The sequence below is a fragment of the Argopecten irradians genome, chromosome 12 (assembly GCF_041381155.1).
Source record: "Argopecten irradians isolate NY chromosome 12, Ai_NY, whole genome shotgun sequence".
Taxonomy (NCBI): domain Eukaryota; kingdom Metazoa; phylum Mollusca; class Bivalvia; order Pectinida; family Pectinidae; genus Argopecten; species Argopecten irradians.
The window spans coordinates 17418265-17442327 of record NC_091145.1 but is presented as its reverse complement, the minus strand read 5'-3'; the positions used below and the strand labels follow the sequence as shown (position 1 = coordinate 17442327).

Below are 24063 nucleotides of genomic sequence, written 5' to 3'. Positions count from 1 at the left end.
TGTTGTAGTAGTTTTGAAATGCAGCTCATTACCGTAAAGAATAATTAACATTATCATAAAAATAGGCAATTGGGTAGGATAAGGTTTTTTATTGTATATATACATAACGAAAAGTAATGGACTATTTTCTAATATGTCGCTTTAAGGAGGAAGTGAGCAAATACGTCTACATCCGGTTTCAAACAAGGAAGTGAACCCAGAAATTGACAAAAGACTCGAAAGAGACAAAATGTCACAGGGAAATCAGCGAAGAAATAAACCAAGGGCATCGAATAGCGGTTCATTACTGCTAGACAATTCTGAAAATGAACAATTATTCGGAATGTTGGGCAGAGGATGTGTGGTAAGTAGGGTAAACAAGGACAATCTCGTTGACCAGTCAGATGTGTTACTGTCACCTGGTCACTGTCATTTGTCGGTGCAGTTGTACGATTTGGGATTGCACCCATTGCTTTTAACAAAATCTCAAGCTACAATAGCATGGACATTTGTATCAAATTCATTGCATTTTGATGAAAAAATATATTTGTGGAGAAGAAAATATACTCGTCCAAGAATAAAACCTGGCACGTTTCACCTTAAATGTTGTTCTTAATGTCTAGATGGACAGGAAAATACACATATGATTCCTGTGGAGTGCCCCGGCCAGGGTTCGAATCTGGGTCTCCGGCCTGGAAATCTATGACTCTCTACCAACTGAGCCAAAGAAGTATGCTCTTTCAGCCGATCGAGTGACAGAGACAGTATTTAACACAATATGTACAAACCACACTTACCATCAGCAGCTCCTTTTACAAATGAATGATTCACTCTAGTTAGTTAAAACAAGAAACCAACTTAGAAATCATAATAGATGAGGAGAAAATGTATATATAAATTTAAGTGGCCATGGCATATCAACCCCCATTCAAGAAAACGTAAAAGGTGAAGAGAAAATGTGTATATATAGTGGCCATGGCTGACCAACCCTATTCCAAATCAGGACCTCTGAACACTTGCTGGATGCTCTTCCGTTTGTAAGCTACATGGTCACCGATGATCCACAAAGTGCAATCCTACTACATTTCTATGTATACATGCAAAAATGCAAGTTACCTAGAATGTGTGTATAACGAAGTCAATTATAGCATTGTTTACCAAAAAGATACATGAAATTAAATAAATAACCTTTTCCACTCGTGCATTTCCTTATAGATAAAATATAACTTCATACAGGGTTCGCACTCAGATTTCCATAAATGTGCATGATCCATCTCGGATTAAATGGGGTCCCTCTGTATAATTTGAATAGACTTTCAGAGAAAAAGGAGAGTCCTTTTCATTTTCTGTGCTTAAAACAGATATGGGATGGCATAATTTAGATAAAATAAAAAAAATTGCATCCTAGCTGTCAATTCTACATTTTTTCCTGACATTCAATCAAAAAGCAAACACTAACATTGTTCTCATGATCATCAGTGTGTTTGAGTTGTTACTGATACTAGCAAAGATAAAGGGAAGTAACTCTAAACCAACTCCGCAATAGATGTACGATATGGCGACCAATTCATTGACTGGAATTTAAAATAATTTATTATACAATACTATTGAAACTTTATTAGAGTTGTAGTCTGCAATTGTTAAACTATCACAATAGTGTTTTCCCTGGCAGTGATAGAGTTGCAATAGTTAGAATTGAAGGCAATTGTCACCTTATTTATAAAACATTCAAAAATGTTTCCAAGAATATAAGGTATTTAAGTTACAAGGACAACATTATTTTTCAAAGTTTTATTTTTCTAGAGAAGATGTTGTTGGAATTAAAATTCTGATAGCTGCTTATCGGTACACACCGCTGATTGTATAAAAGCTTAAACTGTATTTTGACTGGATACAATATCTGTTACAGTTTATAACCACCCATGCTAATCAATAATGGCTGCATTGAGTGAATATATAGGTATATTTTAATTAAGTTTTGTCAACACCTGGTAAAATCAGGTGTTATTAGATGAACAAATGTACATATTGAAATAAATAATTATTAAAAGAATATATACCGGGTAAGACTAGGTGTGGCAAAAATTGTCAGAATGTGTACTTAATATGGGTACATGTGTATTACCTACACTAATGAAATAAAATGTCAATGTCACATCCAGTCATGTAGATATATCAACCTCAGAAGGTAACATGTAAACCAGCTCATTCAGGCAGCGACTTCATTTCACCTTTAATTTCCATTACTAACAAGCTTTTCACAACAGTTTGTGAAATTTGAGTCATATCGTACATGTGTTCTAATATGTCTCAAAGCAGTTTCATATCAATCAATTTTCGTGGTTTCTGTTAACGATAATCCGCAAAACATGCTGAATTTAATTGCACACTAAAATGTGGAACAAAGTCTTACAGATCAGGAAGAGGACTAAAGGGGCTCCATGAAAAAATGTTGTAAATCTTTTGCAAATGCAACCATTGCTAGCTTAAGGATGTATTTTTCTCATGTTTCAGTCCTGTTGAAGTCTCGTTTCAACAAAGATCAAAGAAGTTATGAGATTTTCAAAAACAATTTATCAATATCTGTAGCAAGTTGCCAGTTGCAAATTTTGTCAAAAAATTACATTTCTATAAGTATTTTTAGTAGAATTTTTTATATGGGGATTTTCAGAAATGACCCATTTGGCGGCCATTTTGAAATTGTGTCTTTTTTTGCTTTGAGTAGAGCCCCAGTTTGACCACTTTTTACTGAAATTGTTTTTACTGTAATCATCACTGCGCCAGTATTTTTTAAGCTGTATCAAGCTAATTTTTGTAAAATTTTGTAAATCTTTACTGGGTTTGTTGTTATTAATATATTGTGCATTAATGTGTGAAATGATAAATTTTTGTCACTTTATTTTTACATTTAATAGTAATTTGAGTACTTTTATTTTTACTCTAAAATACTGAAAAATAACAAATATTCAAATGGGGCAAAAAAGTAAGCACATGGACCCCCCACTTTTCTGCCTGATTTAGAAAGAACAACCTTTTCCCTATTTATATGCAAAATATTAACAAACGTTTAATATCAGAACTTTTTCTGTAAAGGGATAAATTTGGCAAAAATGTCTGAAAATGGTGCATTTTGTTGCTCAAAATTAAGGGGTAGGGGTAGCATATGTTGTTATTCTGAGAAAAAATATTTGTCTTCTTAATCAAAACTGGTATATTTGTAAAGAAAACTACTGGAAAATAATTCTACAAATATCCATACATATCAAACACCTAATTTCGGAAAATATGGCTTAAATCTCTTCTGTATATGGTCAAAATGGCAAAATTCCCATAAAATCCAATGTTTTGTCAACCAGGTATCTTTGAGTGACAATAGCTGAAAAACGAACACACAGACAGATGTTTTTTCTTCCATTTTCTTTTATGGTATGAACTCCTATTTTCAAAAATCTATATTAGAAAAAATGTTTAATACAAGAAAATTTTTACTTCTCAGAGGAGTACAAAAAATGTACATCTTAGATAAAGTGAAACTTTTTATATAATTGACTAAGTGACACATTTTTCTGTTGCAGTCCTTGGCTACTGGTGTAGTTCAGCTGTACACAGCAGACCCTCCCGCACGGACAAGATGGACAAAACGATACTGTGGTGTAGCGTGCTTCATCAAGGACAATCCGAACCGCTCCTACTATATCAGGGTCTACGACATCAAGGTATGTCATTTATCGTGAATATCTATTGGTGGTTTGTGGGTTGAAATCATATATCTAAAGTTTAAAATTTCGTCATTTTTTTATAGAAAATATTGTGATTTATCTGTTATGTATTGCAAATGCATATGATATGTAGATTTTAACTGTGGAATCAATTTTATGATGTCATAATTAACTTTTATATTTACGGTATAATCATTATAATTTGTGTGTGACACCAAGTTTTGGATTTATGTTCTAATGGCAAACTACATGAACTCAGGGCCAGTTTTATCAACATTCCTGACTGGAATACTTTAACTTAAAATTCTCCATAGCTATCAGAACTCCTTAACCTATTCTTAACTTCTGTAATGTTATATTTCTTATCTGTAGAGAAATTTAAGTTAAGGAATTCCTTCAAGTTGAGGTGATGAAATTATAAAAAGGAGCTTGACTGGAAATCAGAAATCCTCATATTGTAAAGCCTGAATGCTTTTGTTGTTGAGCTTAATATTCTTCCATTGTTTATCAACATATTATGAAATTAAATATTACAACTCATGTAAATTAGAAACAACATTGTTTCTGGTAATTTACATAATCATGATGAGTGGATATGACTCATAAAAACGTGCTGATTATATTATCATATGGCCACAAACAGGTAAAGTGCTCTAGAAAACCATGATGTTATATATGAGTACGTGTTATTGTGTGTATATGTGTATGTGTTATTAAATGTATATGTGTACGTGTTATTGTGTGTATATGTGTATGTGTTATTGTGTGTATATGTGTACGTGTTATTGTGTGTATATGTGTACGTGTTATTGTGTGTATATGTGTACGTGTTATTATATGTATATGTGTACATGTTATTGTGTGTATATGTGTACGTGTTATTGTGTGTATATGTGTACGTGTTATTGTGTGTATATGTGTACGTGTTATTGTGTGTATATGTGTACGTGTTATTGTGTGTATATGTGTACGTGTTATTATATGTATATGTGTACGTGTTATTGTGTGTATGTGTTATTGTGTATTTATGTGTACATGTTATTGTGTGTATATGTGTACGTGTTATTGTGTGTATATGTGTACGTGTTATTGTGTGTATATGTGTACGTGTTATTGTGTGTATATGTGTACGTGTTATTGTGTGTATATGTGTACGTGTTATTGTGTGTATATGTGTACATGTTATTGTGTGTATATGTGTACGTGTTATTATATGTGTACATGTTATTGTGTATTTATGTGTACATGTTATTGTGTGTATATGTGTACGTGTTATTGTGTGTATATGTGTACGTGTTATTGTGTGTATATGTGTACGTGTTATTGTGTGTATATGTGTACGTGTTATTATATGTATATGTGTACGTGTTATTTTGTGTATATGTGTACCTGTTATTGTATGTATATGTGTACATGTTATTGTGTGTATATGTGTACATGTTATTGTTTGATATGTATACATGTTATAATTGTGTGTAAAATGTCTTACTGTATTCGACCCATTACCGTATTGGACCCTATAAGTGCCCAGGGATATAAAGGGGCGCTTAATAAAACTAAATTTAGATTAAAATGATTGCAAAAGTAAGTAATCTATCAATAGGCAAAAGATATCAAATAGAGAAACCTAAGGATTTCATATTTTAAATCTTCATTTAACTTGAGGTAAGTGAAATTGAGGCAAAAAAGTGTGGCGCTTTTAAAGGGATGGGGTGTTTCTTGGGTCAAATACAGTACCTGGTATTACTGCTGTCCTAGAAACCTAAAACTTGAAGCATCAAAGATTCTATTGTTAAATGCAATGTGCAATGTACTGTTAAGAAAATAGGGGAAAATATGGCTGGTAAATAAAATGATATAAACACCAGACTATTATTTAAACATGTAAATGTACATATGTTAATAAATAACCATACCCAGGATTTATTACTACATACACATTGACAGTTCCTGCAGAGTTTGGTTGTGTGGGGGAAGGATCCAAACTAGATTCAAGAGATGATGATGTCATGTTGACGGCCCAGAATGTAACTGTCTAAAATTCTACACAGAATTTCCAGTACCGTAGCTTTGAGTTCAAATTCATTTAATTCTACTGATGACGCAAACAAACTTTCCTGCTTAAAAAAATGTTAAAGAGTAATGTCTATCAAGTACAGGGAAAAAACTCTTGATTTTCATCTTTCAAATTTCTAAAAAAATGCCCTTTAAAATTTAGGTCGCCATTTATAGGTAGGTACATTTGTAAGATAGAATTTTAAAAGACTGTGCTGTAGATATGCCTCTGGTTGTAGAATATGTATCATGAAATTTTTGTTTGGACTATTTTGGACCAAAAGAAAAAGATTTTCAAAGTGAAAGTACTTGAGCTGTCATTAGATTTACCTTTGGATTGTAGAGTCAAACCTCGTAAAGAGAACGTCATTAGGACCATGATCACATTGCAATTAGAATTTTATAAAGAGGTTGATAAGTTACGATAAATTACGTTAACCATTATATTAAGTCCAGTTTTGCATTCGGTCCTTAGATTTATATTACCATCAGGAGTTGGAAAATCAGCTTATCAAATGAAAGTCATTCACAGTACAAAGGGTCACCACCCCGCAAAGTATCTCACTCACCCACATTCACACAACTCCTACATTACACATGCTCTCTATCTTTGTCCTGGTTTGTTCCTTGTTGTTCTACATTTTTCCGTGACCAGGTAGATAATCGCAACAACAAGGTCACGTGGATGTTTTACCTGACTGTCACTCTCATTTGACAAGTAGATTGTCTGGTCGGTGACCTCGTACCTCTGTAGGCCAATCAGACCTTTTGGCCGCTGACCTCATGCCTCTGTAGGCCAATTGGACCTTTACCTTAGCTTTAGTGGTAAACCACTTCCTTCTCATATATAAAGCATACTTAATCATCAGTCAATAAAAATCACCATAGCAACCATTTGTAGGAACGTTTAAGTTTGAAAATTAACCCGTATATTATAATGTAATAGCATGAAATTTTATGTAAGAAGTTGAATAAATGACAGACAGAGAATGTAAAAAAAATGTTGTAATTTGAACAAAATTAAGCTGGTGTAACCAGTATAATGTAGCTGAACAAGGATACAACAGCCTGATATCTTGTGTTTTCTGAAGATTTTAATTGATCTAATTCACCCCTGAAATTTCAAAATGGACTGATCTATTCTTTGATTTAGAAGAGCCTAAATATGTCTTTATAGGGGTGATTGAGTTAAAGAAAACATGTCCATTAAAATTGAAATTGACATGCAATAATTTCCTGCATTGATACTCATATAGATATGGGATGAGATTTGAAATTTTCTATCCTCTGTGTCAATAGGTTCAAAATTAATTTCCTGAACTTATCAAGTGTGAATGAATACAATGTAAGCTTCCTTCATGACCCTGGAGCGTCTACTGAGAACAAAAGTAATATCCATTTTATGTCCTTGAAAACTGGAACTTGATCAACTGCAAATTGCGTTTTATTATTCGAAATTTTCTGACCTAACCTTGTACAAATAAACATACTTATTTTAATTTTGGACAAACAAATTTTATTGCAAAAATCAATATGAACATGTGTTGATGAATTTGTAGAGATACAATAATTAATATTTCAAGGACATATAGATCGATCTAGATTATGCAATTATAACAATCTAATTTTAACACAAAAAGTTTGGGTTGAAAATCTCATTTAGAGTAAATTAAAACCTTGCCTTTGTCTAGTTTTTTCAAAGGAGTAGATGTATGGGTTCTCAGAAGGTTGTTATTCATTAACCTGTCTATGAAAGCTCAGGTGAAGATCTGAAGTGTGATTTCCATGCATAATGCCCCTAACATATGAGGAATTGTTTCTCTGGGCATGTAGAAACGATACGGTCTTTACTGTAGTGGAGCAAGTCACTCCATTCTATAACTATTCTAGATGATCTGTGATAGACCTTTTTATGTGCAGTTCATTTAGGTGGCCACCAGCTAATACAGACCAGAAATATGACTGTTTGCAAAGAATTAAACATGTCTAACAAAGAAAATTTTGGATAGAATTTTTAATGTTCTTTTTATGTCCCCACCATGAAATAGGGGCCATATACAGTATTACTTGTGTCCATTCTGTCTGTCCCATTCATCCTGCTCTAATTAATAGGTAGGTTGTGGGATTTATACATCTTATAAATATTTTAACCCATCCTTATTCAATAAAATGTATGTATACATATTTAGTTGGACTATTTTGTACACAAAATGTTTTCTGTTTAATTTGAAAAAAAAAAATGTTTATTGTATGGAAATTTTTATTTCTCAGAAATCATTTTCAAATGTAAACATTGAAGTTATTTATTGAAATAATTTTCACATATAAAACTGTAAATATGAGTAAAGGTTAAATATACTGTTTAAAACAATATGAATAATATGTCAAAGGATATGCTCATAATCCGATTCACGGAAATCTAAAATGATCACTGTGGAAACCTGGAAGGTCTCATCACACGTCGTAATGAGTCAGGATAAATCGTGGAGGTGAGGGATAATAAAACAGGTTATCATTGCATCAGTGTAAAACAAAGAGAAGATCTACACAGATAGACAAGGTAGTTTGTGGTAAATCGGTGGTCGCTATAAAACTCTGACTCATATCCTTGTCTGTATTAACCACTGTAGTACGTACAGGGGGGACATCTCAAAACTGACATTGTGATAAATTTGATGAAATTTCACACCATCTATTATGTTATTTATGCTTCTAGGTATTGAAATGTTACATAATAGGCTGTAAACAAACGGAAGTTTTTGCTTGACTGGTTTTTGCTAACAGAATTTAGCCGTCTGCTTATCTTGTGTGGATAGGTTTAATTTTGTTGTACAGATAAAAATTGTACGGAGAAAGACGAATGGATTCTCTCTGTATGTCCTTCAGTCGAACTTTATCAGCACAACAAACAACAGATTGATCACCAGTCTGCTAAATATCTCCTAATAATTTAAATAATAATGGCGTACATTTATAAAAGGATTAGCCTGAAGCAGCATAATCCAGAAATGGAAATAGAAAGAATAACAACCAATCAAGTTTGGTTGCTTTGAGGTGATGAATGTGTTGTCTGGTGTGCGATGTTATCTGCGGCGAAAATACATAAGATCCGCTCCATTGTTTCCTCCTGACCTTTGATGAAAATAGATAAAGGGCATCGTTCATCTCTTATGATATTTTTGTCTGGAAAAATGAATCTTACAGATATCTATTGATATTGTCTTCATATTTTAAGGTTGAGATGATATTTTTTGTGGAAAAATTAAAGACTACTTTGATGGGAGGTCTGTGTTGAATCGGTGTGTCTGGTTTCATTTTTATCACCGCATTTTTTACCACATTAAAAAGGACCACAATCTTCTCATGTCACTTCTAATTTGCTGTTTTTACCTTCTTCTGAAATAGGAATTCTCATTGTACCTGTCGATAAAATGTGGTTTTTGTGGTCATGATCTTTTGTATAATCAAACCTTCCTGATCACTATAACATGCATCAGGATATCTGTTGCTAGGTTGAGTTTCCAAAAGTTAATTTTCCAGAAACCCTGTGTCTTTCTGTTTATAAAGCACTTCAAATACCTTACCAACTGGAAATACCCCAAATGCATTTTTATACTTACTATTGTGATAAAGAATCTTGAATTGTTTTCCAGTACAATAAACACAATGAGACGTTACACAATGCCTTTGAGGGATTGTCAGTTGGTCGCAGTATGAAGAATGTCTTCTCCTGCGAGAATTTTACATATTTCACGAAACGTTGTTAAAAGTTTCTATAGAGCAGCATACCTGTATTGTATGGCACATGAAATTAATGGCTCTCAAGGTGCAGATATTAACAAAAAATATGCAATTAGTCACGGACATAAAAATCTTAAGTATTGTAATTGTATACCTGTCACATAAGTAAATACAAACAATAATTGTAGCATGCATTCCGATGTCGGTACGGATCTCATGGTTACACAATATGTGGTACAGTATTAGATGTACATCACCTGTAAGCTAATTTACCTGTCAGCGATTCTTTAGGATGGCCATTAATGTAAACACCTGAAATTTATTACTTTGGTAAATTAGCGTTAACAGGTAGCTTGAGGTTGGGTCAAATTAGCGTTAACAGACTCTTGAGGTAGGGTAAATTAGCATAAATGTAGCCTGAGGTTGGGTCATATTGATGTTTAACATGTAACGTCGGATGCAATATGCACTCTCATGATGCTATCAAAAAGATAGGACGATATTGCATCTTAATGATGATGTCACCAATAAACTAGTAACATTAAATAAGGAGCTGGTGGGCTTTGTAGGAGGGCCAATAATGGTTATTATTGATTTTGTTGAGAGGGAAGGGGGGAGGCCACTAGAATGACAGGGAACAAATGATGAGAGGAGAGGGGTTAATTGTCACTAGGACCACTAATTATATAATTACAGGTAGTCGATAGGTAGTCGGAAGCAGGGAGCCAAAAGTCATAAGGTCACCAATTAAGGTGAAAGTATTGTTATTTTTACAGAAGTCAAAGAAGGGTGAAAGAGGCTAATAGAATGCATATTGGAGACTCAGAAGTAAGCTTTTAAGATACTCAAAACTAAATGCAGTCATATCTTTAAAAACTAATTTATCCTTTTAATCTGTCTTGAAAAAGATCAAATTGCTTCTTAAATTTAATTTAAATTATCCTTTGCCTGTTTTTAGCCCACCATCGTTAGATGAAGGGCTTTTTAAATTGCCATTCGTCCATTGTCAGTAGTCCATCCGTCCTTCCATCCATCCTTCCATCCATTAACAATTCTTATTATGGCAATTTCTGAGAAAGTACTGAAGGGATCTGTCTCAAATTTCAATTGCAGGTTCCCCTAGAACGAATATACGTACCCGGCTTACAATACCTTTAGGCCGGGTACGAATTGGTCCCTATGTGTCGTAGTGGAGCACTGCCTCCGAAAATCACTCGGGCACAGTTTTCTATACTTTTTTGTAGGTTTCCAATTATTTTATGCATATACATGCATTTACATATTATTTTTGTCCAAAACAAATATACTACCATTCTTAATATCTACCGTACTGCTCACAAGGTGTCAAATTCACAATTTGTGGATTTGCCGTATAAATTCCCTTCAGAAAGACCATCATATGTACTATGTAATAAAAATAATGCCTCGATGAGAATTTGGTATTTTATGTGGTTCAGTTTTATTGCCTAGTAGGTAAGCAATATCAAACAAGTACGATAAAATGCAAACAAACGTTTTATAATGGTTTGTATAATCGTTACTTTGCTCCATTAGCAGTAATAGGCACCAATTGTAGCTCTACGACACCATTTTCTGTCTAAAAGTCTTTTGAGCTACAATATTGCAGCTAAGGTTCCCCTTGCTTGGACCCTAGTTGTGCATTTTGGATTTTGGGACCATTTGGTGAACAAGATCGATGGTTGACAGGCAACTTTCATTTGATAATTGAAGTTTGTTTCCACTATTTCTCAAGTCAAAGTTGAAAAGCAGAGAAAGGATCTCTCTATCCATTTTCAGACATAGATCATATTTTTGTGGGTGCCAAAATCCTTCTTGGATCTTTGTTTGTATATTTCTAACTCAAGTTTAATATAAGTCTTTTTATCTTATCCGATACATTTAAATACAAGACAAAACTGCCAGTTCTACTTGATTGTTTCATATAGCTTCTTTTTTCCAAATTACAATCTTATGTCATGATCACATCTGTACTGTGTGTATTATACCTACCAACGAGACTCGGCCACGTTGCCCAGACAGACAGCATACCTATGACAGGCCTGGGGGATTTTCTGCTAACAGTCTATTTATAGAATACACGCAATAGGCATCTTACATGGAAAATCCATCTTTTTTTTACCATTCCTGAAATAGTTGAGATGTCAAAGTTTTATTGTATGTTCATTAAACAAGGATGTTTGGTATACATGTATCTGATACAAGAGCGAAGTAGTTTCCTGTAAACTTTGATCATGATCATATTAACATTAAAGTATACTCCGTAAAATGACTAAATCTTTAAAAGTTATTTGTGAAGAAAATTATTCCATTAACGTCAAGGTTGTATCACTCTGTGTGTCAATTAAAATAGTAATTGTTGTCTTGTGGATTCAGCAGGTGTGAATACGTCTGTTTTGAGTGATTGGTTTTGACACATAAAGATGACTATTTTAAATATTCCTTTAAGTATAGCTGATTATACATCACAAGTACTTATCCATCACGTAGATAAAAGGGTTCCCTCATATAGACAAAACTTACTGTCATATCACCGTTAGGTAACATATGGTACACATACGGGGGCTGACAAATTATAAAATGGCTGCTATGCTTCTCAGTCTGCAGATGTTTATATACATATATACATTTATAGATGTTTTATTGAATTGATAACAAGATTTTTCCTGATTAGAGTTATATCTTCATTACGTATACATTTCACTGTCAGAGATTAAAGGCTAATAACATATGCAGATGCTTTTAATTTCTAATTACATGAACATTTTAATACTGATTATAAGTGCGATTTAATTCCTATTTCTTTTCTCACATTGACAATTTGAAGAAGATGTTTTACAGGAACTGAATTTGTTTAAGTTAATAATAATAATACAGATGGTGTGATGGATCACAGTGTAATAACTTGACTTTATATTAAGGAACTTATTGATTTATTCAGATAAAAAGTTAAAATTCTGTTTGAATATGCAGCCTGTGATTAGATTGAAACACAAAACAAAAAATGACATGACAATTTGTCGACAAATGTCTTTGTTAACTTCAACATTGATAGCTTTACCTTACTCGGGCCTTGTGGCCACCATCTTAAGATATCTCAACATATTACCACAAGCCCTCCACCTCTGTGTCACAAATGTCAAAACCTATTGGTTTATGATAGAAGCGTATTTGTCAGGTAATCATTATACTGCAGGTTGGTGGTTTTTCTCCTAGTACAGATTAATAGGACATACAATTAAACCCGACAGTTTTTGGCCCTTTTTTGTTACACTGAAGAGAAAAATAAATGTCCAAATGCATTGTTAATTTATATACATGTATATAACAACCATTTTATTTTTCAATTTTAAAAAAGTATTTTATTTTGAGTAATTGATCATGTTTTTGACTTTGCATCAAACCTGTAACAAAAATCCTCAGAAAAAATCAATACTTTGTGTTTAAACTTTGTTTGAATTTGGTCTCCTTTGAGTATATGCAAACACCAACTGTAAGCAGCTGTCATATAAAAGTGCTTCTGACGGCATAATGTTGGATACAAACAGTTCCAAGCTATGATGGCTATGTTATATTTTTTTTTATACATCAGATATATAAATAATTTGGGAAGAAACTTCAGGAAATAAATGCACACATACAGCTGTTTTCTGTCTCGGACAGAATTCTGCAAATTCATGTGGCAGGTGTATTACGTCAGACAGTTAAGGATGGTATGATCAATTTATGTTGGTCCTGCTCTCTCCTTCGTGTAAACATGGACAATATGTAATGTAACACTATCACTTACACATTGTCAGGTCTGGGGGGCTATACTTATACATTTGTATTCTGCGTATAGACTTTGACATTTTCACATGATGATAGTTCGCTTTTCATTTTAATGTACAAAACAAACCACCAATATTAAAATTTCATTTTAATAAACATGTACATCCATATTACAAAACAAACACAAAATTCCTTTCAGAAGTTCCCAAAGATATGAAACTGATATTAGCCAATTGCTTTTACTCTGTCCATTTGTCTGTCTATCCATTTGCATCCATCTGCTGGAACTGTTTCTGAACTCAAATAGATTCATTTTTTTTTCATTCTGATTTTTATCAAACTTCACCTCCCACACCTAAAGCATGAATATACTTTGACAGGTAGACTGGAGTTTCAGGGTTCGTACAAATAGTAAACATTTAGTTTCAGGATTGCTCCATGTAGGTCAAGGTCAAGATGGCTTATGGAAGTCCCATGTAGGAAATGTCTTTCTTTACCAATATCCAGAATGCTTGTTTCACTTTACATTTTGTTAACATTGCTTCTCATTTTAATGTATTTACAGAAAAATCTGATGATATGGGAGCAAGAAATCTACAACCAGTTCCGGTACAAAGCACCCAGAGAGTACTTCCATACTTTTGAGGCAGAAGTAAGTAGAGTTATCTCACTTCTACAACTATTTTGAGATACTATAATGATGTTGGCTAACTAGGATTAGATCCACATTTAGCTGAAACAAATGTAAAAACAAAATTTAGAAATAAAACTAAAAAACTATAAGAAGTAATAAAATACTGTCCATATTTCCTCACCTGTAAATACCTTTCAACATTATACTTACAGTGTATATTTGATAGTATATATATAAATATATATATATGTTGGTAAAATATAAATAAGTTTCATGTATACATGTATTTATGTTCTCTTTTTTTTGACCACATTAGGATGTCCAGGCTGGCCTTAACTTTGCCAGTGAAGATGAAGCATTCAAATTCAAAAATGCTATCGAACAGAAACTTATGGAGCGCCACCAGAGGAGACTTGGTAAGGCTAGCATGTGTTGGTGGTTTCAATACTAGGTTATCCATCATCTTTTTTGTCTCTCCGATTTCAAAGTAACATAATTTTTACACATGTGTCATGACATTATCATTTATAGAGTATTATTTTATGAGAACATGTGTTTAAAAAAACCAATGGTATCCAGTTCCTTCAATCAAGTGCCACAATATTTGTGGATTCTTTCTGAAAAAAGAACTCTTTCTTGTTTTATTTGTCTTAATTTACAACATTTACAAAATAGCGTTTACATGTCGCCCAACTTTGGATAACTGGAGCCCCTGACAGTTTGTAGATGGTGTGTAAAGGGAAGTAACTCTTAAAAAAATATGTTCAAAATTTTTTGACATTTGTTTTGATTTTTATTATTTTTTTTGTAGATAAGAAGAAGAATCAAGGAAGTGTTCACAATAACAACAACCAGAATCAGGGAGGGATGTCACCTCCCCCGGCAATTAACAGTAAGTCACTACTTACCTTTACATCAAAATCTTCAATTACATAATTACATTATAATGTACTATTTAACATTTCTGATTGACTTTGTTTTATGGTTTTAAAGATGCTCATTGCTGAAGAATGATATTTTTTATCTATCAAATATAGGAGCAGAGGAATTAATATTTTTCTTCAGTAACAAAATTTACTTACTTTACACCATTATCACCTTTGAAAAGTTTGAGATTTTAATTCAAGATAAAAATATCAAAAATAAGTAATAATGCCTCAAAAAAATTCCATAGCACTATGTCCTATATTGAATTAAGTACTGATTATTCATGCAGCAAAAGCAAAATGAATTATTTTATATGCATTTTTGTGTTAGTTAGACACATATACACGATTATATCTTGTATTTATTGTTCAAATTCAATAAATATCTACAAATTAAGTATGAATTTTAAAAATTATAACAGTTTTAAAAATACAATTTATGTCTGTTCGGAAGAATATTATAGTAATTACTCCACCAGCTTTGATTAGAAACACTTTATAAATCCAAATATACTGATTCTCTATTCCAGACTCCGGTCCCCCTCCGGCGTCGGTGGACATCAACCTGAATAAGACCAGTGGGAAGGATACAATATCGAAGGCCAGTAAGAACAAGAGCAAAGACAAAGATAAGAAGAAGAAACTGACCAAGGAGGACATCAGTACACCGACGGACTTCAGACACGTTAGCCATGTCGGCTGGGATCCTAACAAGGGATTTGATGTAAGTTCACCAGTTTCATCCTCCGTAGATAATACTTTAAGCTGAGATCACCTCATTGCATTGGAACTTTGTCCCATGCTAGAAATAGAGAATTGTTCACCTCTGAAATCTTATTATGAGTTATTCAAGCTTTAGACACAGAAAAGTGTTAATAAGATATAACTATTATGTTGATTTCTGAACATTGATCTTTACCCTGACTATTGTAGACGATGTCATTTATTTTGACTCATTGTGATATTCTTATATAACTGCATTTTCATAATATTTTGTTAAAATATGGGGGAAAAAAATCTTACATGGGTTTGTCAGAAAGGCCATGGAAATCTCAACCCCCATGAAAGATTTTGGCCGTCAACCCTCGGCAAGTCTCAGATATATATCGATTGACCAGCCAAAATCTTTCACTCGGGTTGAGATATCCCTGTCCACCTGACAGAACCATGTATGATTCCATGAACCGTAATATTGAGCTTTGAACTTTGCTCCATGCACCTTGACAGTTGACCCCATTACATTAAACAATCCTCTAACACTGCTATATTAAACAGATGAACAACCTTGACCCGGATATGAAGGGCCTGTTTGAGAGCGTGGGTATAGATGAGAATGAGGTTGTGGATAAGGAGACTGTCGACTTTATCTACGACTTTGTGGAGCAGCATGGTGGTATAGACGCCGTTAAGGCTGAGATGGCGTCCAGACCTCCGCCCGCTGCTCCGGCAGGTGAGGAATACTTTATTACTGTTACCCTAGTTGTAGGATTTATTATTGTGAGTTTCAGTCACAAATTCAAACTTAAATAAAAAAACAACAAACAAACAAATATCTTAAATGGTCAGAACTATATTTGAAGAATATAAAGCATTAGTATCTTGTAAATTCTTTTTCTTCCGAGGGTAGAGTTTTGGCTTTATGAAGAAAATTCACATGGTATAAATGAATGATAAACTAGTAGATACTAGTTAATTTATCATGTTTTTCCTGAAGTGACTTTTTTCTTCCTTTTATAGCTGCTCCACCTGCAGTGCCACCCCAGCGGACAGCAAACCGGGCTCCACCCCCACCCTCACGACCTGGTCCTACAGGACCCCCTCCCCCGTCGAGAGCTCACCAAGCTCCTCCCCCACCCCCACCTAACAGAGGTCCAAGGAACCTGGGAGTTCCCCCTCCCCCGCCTCCTCAAAATGCTCCGAGCAGTCAGCCTCCTCCCCCGCCTATGAAACCTTCCATGGCTCCTCCTCCCCCTCCCGCCAATAGTGCATTCCCACCCCCACCACCGCCTACTAACGCTGGTCCCCCACCCCCACCTCCTCCCCCACCCCCTGCAGCTCCTGCCGCTCCTCCACCACCACCGCCTGTCGCCCCAGGGATCCCTACACCAGCATCTAGTGGAGATACAGCACGTAATGCCCTATTGGACCAGATCCATAAAGGTACCAGTCTGAAGAACGTGACTCATGATGACCGACCAGCGCCACCTAGTGATGCCAGGGGTGATCTACTTAGTGCTATTCGCTCAGGGACGAACCTTAAGCATGTGAGTAGCATGAACGCAAAGTGAATAAAAACATCATTTGTGTGTTTAAATAGGAATACAACTTTATATTCCATATAGCCATTTATTTCAAAGGTAATTTTATTTGTTTTGCCATTATGAGTAAAAATGAAAAAAAATTAACAATTTTGTTACTGTATCAGATGAAGTTTTTTAAGGTTACTGTTGAACAACAAATATAAAAAAACCAATTGTCTTGGTCTCCGATGTTTTTTTGAATTGTTGTTGCATAAGCCAACCATGATTATTTCTACCCACAAAATACTTGCTCCAAACCACAAAGGAAGTGCCTACGAATATTTCATATTACACAATATTATGTGTATGATTCATCACTTTCTTAATACATTTTACATATCACATATGCATTTTACAATACAATAAGATCTTCAACTTGAAATAAAATGGCTATATAGTATGCTATTTTCTTTATTATTGATTAGTACTTTTTAATTGTATCAAAATTTATTTGATCCCGTTTAAGTCATAATTGTTTCACTCAACTTACCTCTGGGCTCGGTACATGTACATATATGGGGAGGAGAGGTTACTCACCACCAAACAATATTCCATCTTAATGTGGTGATCTAAAATATTATTCCTTACTTAGTTTTGTTCTCATTTTGGTAGGTCGATCATTCAGACGACAAACCTGCAGCTCAGCAAGAGTCATCAGGAGGCATTGTAGGGGCACTCGCTCGCGCTCTAGCCAACAGGCAGAAACATATACAGGGCTCAGGTAAGTATCTAGGGCGTACTTGATTTAGCCAACAAGCAGAAAAATATATCAGAAGTTTACTGGTATGCATGATTTATGTTACTGCTTCACTACTATCACAGGTGTTAGGTTGTGTGGTACTTGATTTAGATACCCAACAGACTTAAAATTTATAAACTTATTTTATTGAATGACTGATCTGCCCTGAATGTCAATATTTTTCATGTTAATCTTTTTAACAATACAATGGTATGTTGTCTCATTGTGTAAAGTACTGAATTTGATGACAAAGTAATGGAACATATTAATTCCACATCTTTTTACATTGCAGATGATGAAGATGACGACGACGATGATGATGTAGACGACGATGATGACTGGGATGATTAAATTTTGACCATCGTTTAACTGTTTAAAATATGGCTTTCTTCTGCCAAAATGCATTGTTACAAGACACATGCAATGAAGAAATGTTTCTAGCTTTGTCCTTTTATGTTCTGTGTATTATTTTCTATTTTAGTAATATATGTACCTACTCGTAGGTAAGATATTCTTTTTCGCTAATATTAAGTTTTAACTGGTATAATATAGCTAACCAATTTATGTAATCAGAAATACAATGTTATTGTGAGATTTGACCTGAAAGTGACGGAATGTTTGTTTTATGTTTTGAAAGTGTTGAAACGTCAGTTCTCTATGTAGTCTAAAAGTAACTTCATGTAAGTGTATTACACCATGGGACTTAATATTATGAGCTTAGAACACTTAAAATTGTACATCTTAAAAAGTGTTATAACCGAAAATGTAACTACAGTAATATAGGTTCTACAGCCTGAAAATGACTAGATATAACTTTTACAGGCAGAAAATTCTACAAACTGAAAGTGACTAGATATAGGTTTATACAATCTGAAAGTTACTAGATATAGGTTTATACAGTCTGAAAGTAACTAGATATTAAGTTTAACAGTCTGACAGAGACTAGATATATATTTTAAATGTAGATAGCTCTACAGCTTGAAAGTGACTAGATATAAGTTTTACATGCAGAAAGTTCTACAGCCTCAAAGTGAAAGTTCTACAGTCTGAAAGTGACTAGATATTAAGTTTAACAGCCTGACAGTGACTAGATATAAATTTTACATGTAGATTGCTCTACAGTCTGAAAGTGACTAGATATATGTTTTACATGCAGAAAGTTCTACAGCATGAAAGTGACTAGATATAAGTTTATACACTCTGAAACTGACTAGATATAAGTTTTAAAGCCTAAAAGTGTCTAGAGACAAGTTTTACAGCTTGAAAATACAGGTGTAACAAAAATTAAGAGTCAATGAGTTTGTATAACACTATGGTGATCTGTCAGATGATATTGTAAAGTGGACACAAATAATGCTGCTAAATACCACTCGATGAATACCATATTCAAAATATATTTAATACAACATATATTTATATAACATTACCTTATTAAATGATATTACATTTGATCCGCTGCACAAGTTTTTGCAGTTACATGTGTATCACTCTCAGAGGAAATTGACAATTTTAGATGCAATATAATGTATGTTAATTTTATATATGGGTCAAAGAATATATCAACAGGATTATCCAATGAGATGTCTGTATTTGGTTTATATCCATGATAAATGGTACCAAATACATATACAATATACAATCAGTCAATAATGAGTATAAAAAAATGTGATGTAAAATCAGTCAACATATAAAAGTAAGATGTCTTGTAGTCCTATAGAGACAGAATTATGGCTCTGTATAACCGTTTACATTCCACACTATAGTAACATATCGTATCCCACAATTCCATTGAGTTTGTCCTCACAGTGGGACTATGTTTACCAGAAACCTGAATGTGCTTCAAAGCTTTGATTGTGATTATTTTAAACGTTTTTGTCCTGTGAACATATTGGTTTGCTCAACCTGATAGATATTTATTTAAATAAAAGAATGAACTAATAAAACTTATTTCATAACATTTTCTTTTGTGTTTATATCTTGCCAAATTTCTAGATTTGATCCAATAATAAATAATTTATGAGGTCCAACAGTTATCATTAATTTCATGTCATGTATTGGTCCATTGTTGTCAGAATCAGATTATTTTTGGCGTGTCAAATTTGGTCATCTTTCATTTTTGACAGAATTAAATTGGATTGATTCACCAACAGCTTGGGTCATTTAAGGATCTTGACAGGTTTAGATGGAGAAGAAAAACACATGGGATTCTAATGAGACATATAACATAAGATACCCGATAAAGTTTGTGTGGGACTAGTAACTCTATAATTCTTTGAAATATTCTCGCTGAAATTATGTTAACAAGGGATATCATCTTTTAACGTCATTCCTTTCCCCAAAAAATAATAGTGGAGCACAAACTTCATCAGGTATCATGTGTGACATGAATTGGTCCCATTCACAACCCAGAGATTAAGGGCTTGTGGTAATATGTCAGGACATCTTAACCACTCACTCATCACAGCCCCCAGTAACTTTGCTGAAGAAGGCATGGAGGGCTTGTGGTAATATGTCAGGACATCTTAACAACTCAGTCATCACAGCCCCAGTAACTTTGCTGAAGAAGGCATGGAGGACTTGTGGTAATATGTCAGGACATCTTAACCACTCAATCATCACAGCCCCAGTAACTTTGCTGAAGAAGGCATGGAGGACTTGTGGTAATATGTCAGGACATCTTAACCACTCAGTCATCACAGCCCCAGTAACTTTGCTGAAGAAGGCATGGAGGACTTGTGGTAATATGTCAGGACATCTTAACCACTCAGTCATCACAGCCCCAGTAACTTTGCTGAAGAAGGCATGGAGGACTTGTGGTAATATGTCAGGACATCTTAACCACTCAGCCATCACAGCCCCAGTAACTTTGCTGAAGAAGGCATGAAGGACTTGTGGTAATATGTCAGGACATCTTAACCACTCAGTCATCACAGCCCCAGTAACTTTGCTGAAGAAGGCATGGAGGACTTGTGGTAATATGTCAGGACATCTTAACCACTCAGTCATCACAGCCCCAGTAACTTTGCTGAAGAAGGCATGGAGGGCTTGTGGTAATATGTCAGGACATCTTAACCACTCAGCCATCACAGCCCCAGTATCTTTGCTCTATAATTTGTACACCCTTGATTTGATATCATGATGAACTGTAACGTCAGTTTTCTAATATGTATAAAGTTGAACCTCGTTAACTCCAGACCTTGTCCGTTGTATGACTGACATGGAGTGTCCGCGTAAATAATCACGAACCATTGAAGTCCTGTCTAGTCAGCCTTTGTGTAATTATACCACTGTTAACTCATTCATCCCTGAATTTTCATAATGAACTGGTCAAGTCTTTGATTTAGACAACCCCAAATGTGTTTTTAGGGGTGAATGAGTTATTGAGGTTTGATTGTAAATGAAAACATACAAAATGCATTGTGTACTGCCAATTTTTAATGATAATATTTCCATATGAGAAACTGTTTATAACATGGCCCGGCCACCCTCAATTCAGCAGCTGTAACAAGAATGTTGTGTCAATATCACCACAGGCCAAAATAATCAAGTTCTTCTAAATATAAACACTGGCAAACTTAACGGACAAAACAAACAAACATTCATCACCATCAAACAGCAGATATGAGCTAATTCTGTTACTTAGTTTATGAAAACTTGTAATTTTATCATGATTTAACAAAGTTACTTCCCTTTGTTTTACTCTATTATGATTTAACAAAATTTCTTCCCTTTGTTTTACTCTGTCAGTACTGACACTGTGAAATGAAGGGAAATAACTCTGAGGGATCAGAAGTATTATTTGGACAAACTGTTTGACTATTTTTGGAGTTTTCCCTTCATATCAAAAGTATATATAAATTAAAGTAAATGGTTAGAATATTAGATTAATTCTTCTATGTATTTACTTTTAAAGGGATATTCTGTTTTTGCATAATAAAGAGTTATCTGCCCTTGCAATTAGATATTGATTATGATGCCATGTGATTTTTTTTTTTTTTTTTTTTGCTGGCAAAGTTTTGGTTTTGTTTGTTTAGTTTTACATCCTTTTAACAACCAGTATCATTTAAAGGAGGAGCCAGGTATGATGGGGAAGAAAACCAGAGTACCTGGAGAAAACCCCCACACAGTGGTCAGTATCCGGCAGCTGCCCCACATGGGATTCGGACTCGCAAACCAGAGGTGGACATCTTAAACACTGCGGCCCCACAAACGAATGACATCAAAATCAATACCTTCCCACAAGTGAGATAACTGTAATATACAAAGACAGAATTGAAGTGTGATAAGCTTAGCCATGTTTTGAACAAATGGATCCAGAATACATAGACAAGTCTGTATCATGAAGTTTGGAATGGACAAAACAGTTTGCATTGATAATCATTTACAGTTTTAATAAAAAAACATTGAGTCGAAATATTTTCATGTTTGATGCTTCTTTTTCTGATTTGAGTATATACCCTTCAAAAAAAAACCCAAGGCCAACACACACCTTTACCCCGAACACATAAACACCCCAATAGTACAACAACCTCCTTCATCAACCCCTCCATTTCCCCCAACCCTTCCCCCCCCCCCCCCCAATCCACCCCACCCCCTCGCCCGAACTGCACGCACCTTCCATAACCAACGAAACAGACCCATAGCAGACCAAAAACCCAGTTCTATAACACCGTTTACTTCACCATTGTATTACAGCTATATTATAGATTTAACAACATGGGTCTTCCTTTGGTTTTACTCATGTCCAGTACCTGGCAGCGTGGACATGAAGGGAAATAACTCTGAGGGATCAGAAGTATTATTTTGGACCAGCACTGTTTTGGACTCATTTTTGTGAGTTTTCCCTTTCATTTCAAAAGTAATAAATATAAATTAAAGTAAAATGGTTAGACAATACTTTGAATTGATTCTTTCTATGTATTTACATTTTACTGGGATATTATGTTTTTGCATGATAAAGTGTTATCCTGCCCTTGCAATTAGATATTGATTATGGATGCCATGTGATTTTTTTTTTTTTTTTTTTTTTTTTGCTGGCAAAGTTTTGGATTTTGTTTGTTTTGTCATTAAATCCTGTTTAACAATCCAAGTATCATTTAAAGGAGGAGCCAGGTATGATGGGGGGAAGGAAAACCAGAGTACACTGGAGAAAACCCCACACAGTGGTCAGTATACGGTAGCTGCCCCACATGGGATTCGCGGACTCGCAAACCAGAGGTGGACATCTTAAACACTGCGGCCCCACAAATCGAATGACATCCAAAATCAATATCTTCCCACACAAGTGAGATAAACTGTAATATATTCAAAGAGCCAGAAGCGTTGAAGTGTGATAAGCTTAGCCATGTTTTGAAGCCAAATGGATCCAGAATACATAGACCAAGTCTGTATCCAAGAAGTTTAGACATGAACAGAAACCGAGTATTTAGCCATGATACAGTCATTTACAGTATTAATTAATAAAAACACATTGAGCATCGCCAAATCTTTTCCTAGTTTTGTTGCTTCTTATTTCTGATTTGAGTATTTATCTATGTAACTTATCTATTACACAATATCTTTTTCGCTAAATTTAAAGTAACAAGTAGATGGCATTATAGCTAGTATTACTAGTAAAAAGATACATGTCTAAAGTACAAAATAATGAAAAAATAAATCTCAAATATCACAGATCATTTTATTACTAATGTGTTTGGTATTTTAAAGCTAAACTTAGACTGTAATGTACTGAAAGAGGGACGTCAACAACAGCATTCTGAACCGTCCTTGAGGTTACTTCCCTATATATGAGTTTCCACACCATTGGATCGAACAGAAGGCCATACATCACTATTGCCCCCTTTCTATGTAGAGCCCGTAGATAGAAGTTTAGCTCTCAAGTAGAAATAAAGAAAGGTAACTCCCTGGTAGTCTCAGGAATGCATCATGGCAGATATGACCCGATTGGTAAAACTTTTTCTCAATCACATCATGAGTTTAAGGTTTGTTTAACTTAATTTAGGCAATTTCCTCAATAAACGAATTCAGAGAAACATCTATTACCAAAGAAAAAGGAACACTCCAAACTGCATGAAAGAAATTCAGTCTGTGTCAAAACAACATTAGATTTTTACAAACAATAAATATAGTTTCCTTTTAACAACATGATCTACCCTCGTATTCTGTTGATATTTAAGTCACT

The 24063-nt window shown here is 34.3% G+C and overlaps 1 protein-coding gene across 1 annotated transcript; it reads left to right on the top strand.

Annotated features, from left to right (window-relative positions):
* Window positions 1-162: 162 nt before the first annotated feature.
* LOC138336992 (actin nucleation-promoting factor WASL-like) lies at window positions 163-18328 on the top strand. The gene is made up of 10 exons (XM_069286656.1): window positions 163-343; window positions 3555-3695; window positions 13849-13935; window positions 14234-14333; window positions 14729-14809; window positions 15374-15567; window positions 16119-16293; window positions 16581-17107; window positions 17756-17864; window positions 18175-18328. The coding sequence occupies exons 1-10, from the start codon at window positions 230-232 to the stop codon at window positions 18231-18233; spliced, it is 1587 nt and encodes a 528-aa protein (XP_069142757.1). The 5' UTR covers window positions 163-229; the 3' UTR covers window positions 18234-18328.
* The last annotated feature ends 5735 nt before the right edge of the window (window positions 18329-24063 follow it).

Excerpts from the sequence above, each read along its gene's own strand:
- LOC138336992 (XM_069286656.1), top strand. The coding sequence starts at position 230 with ATGTCACAGGGAAATCAGCGAAGAAATAAACCAAGGGCATCGAATAGC. Across the intron at positions 13,936-14,233 it reads TCCATACTTTTGAGGCAGAA|GATGTCCAGGCTGGCCTTAA; the intron begins GTAAGTAGAGTT and ends TGACCACATTAG. Across the intron at positions 14,334-14,728 it reads GCGCCACCAGAGGAGACTTG|ATAAGAAGAAGAATCAAGGA; the intron begins GTAAGGCTAGCA and ends TTTTTTTTGTAG.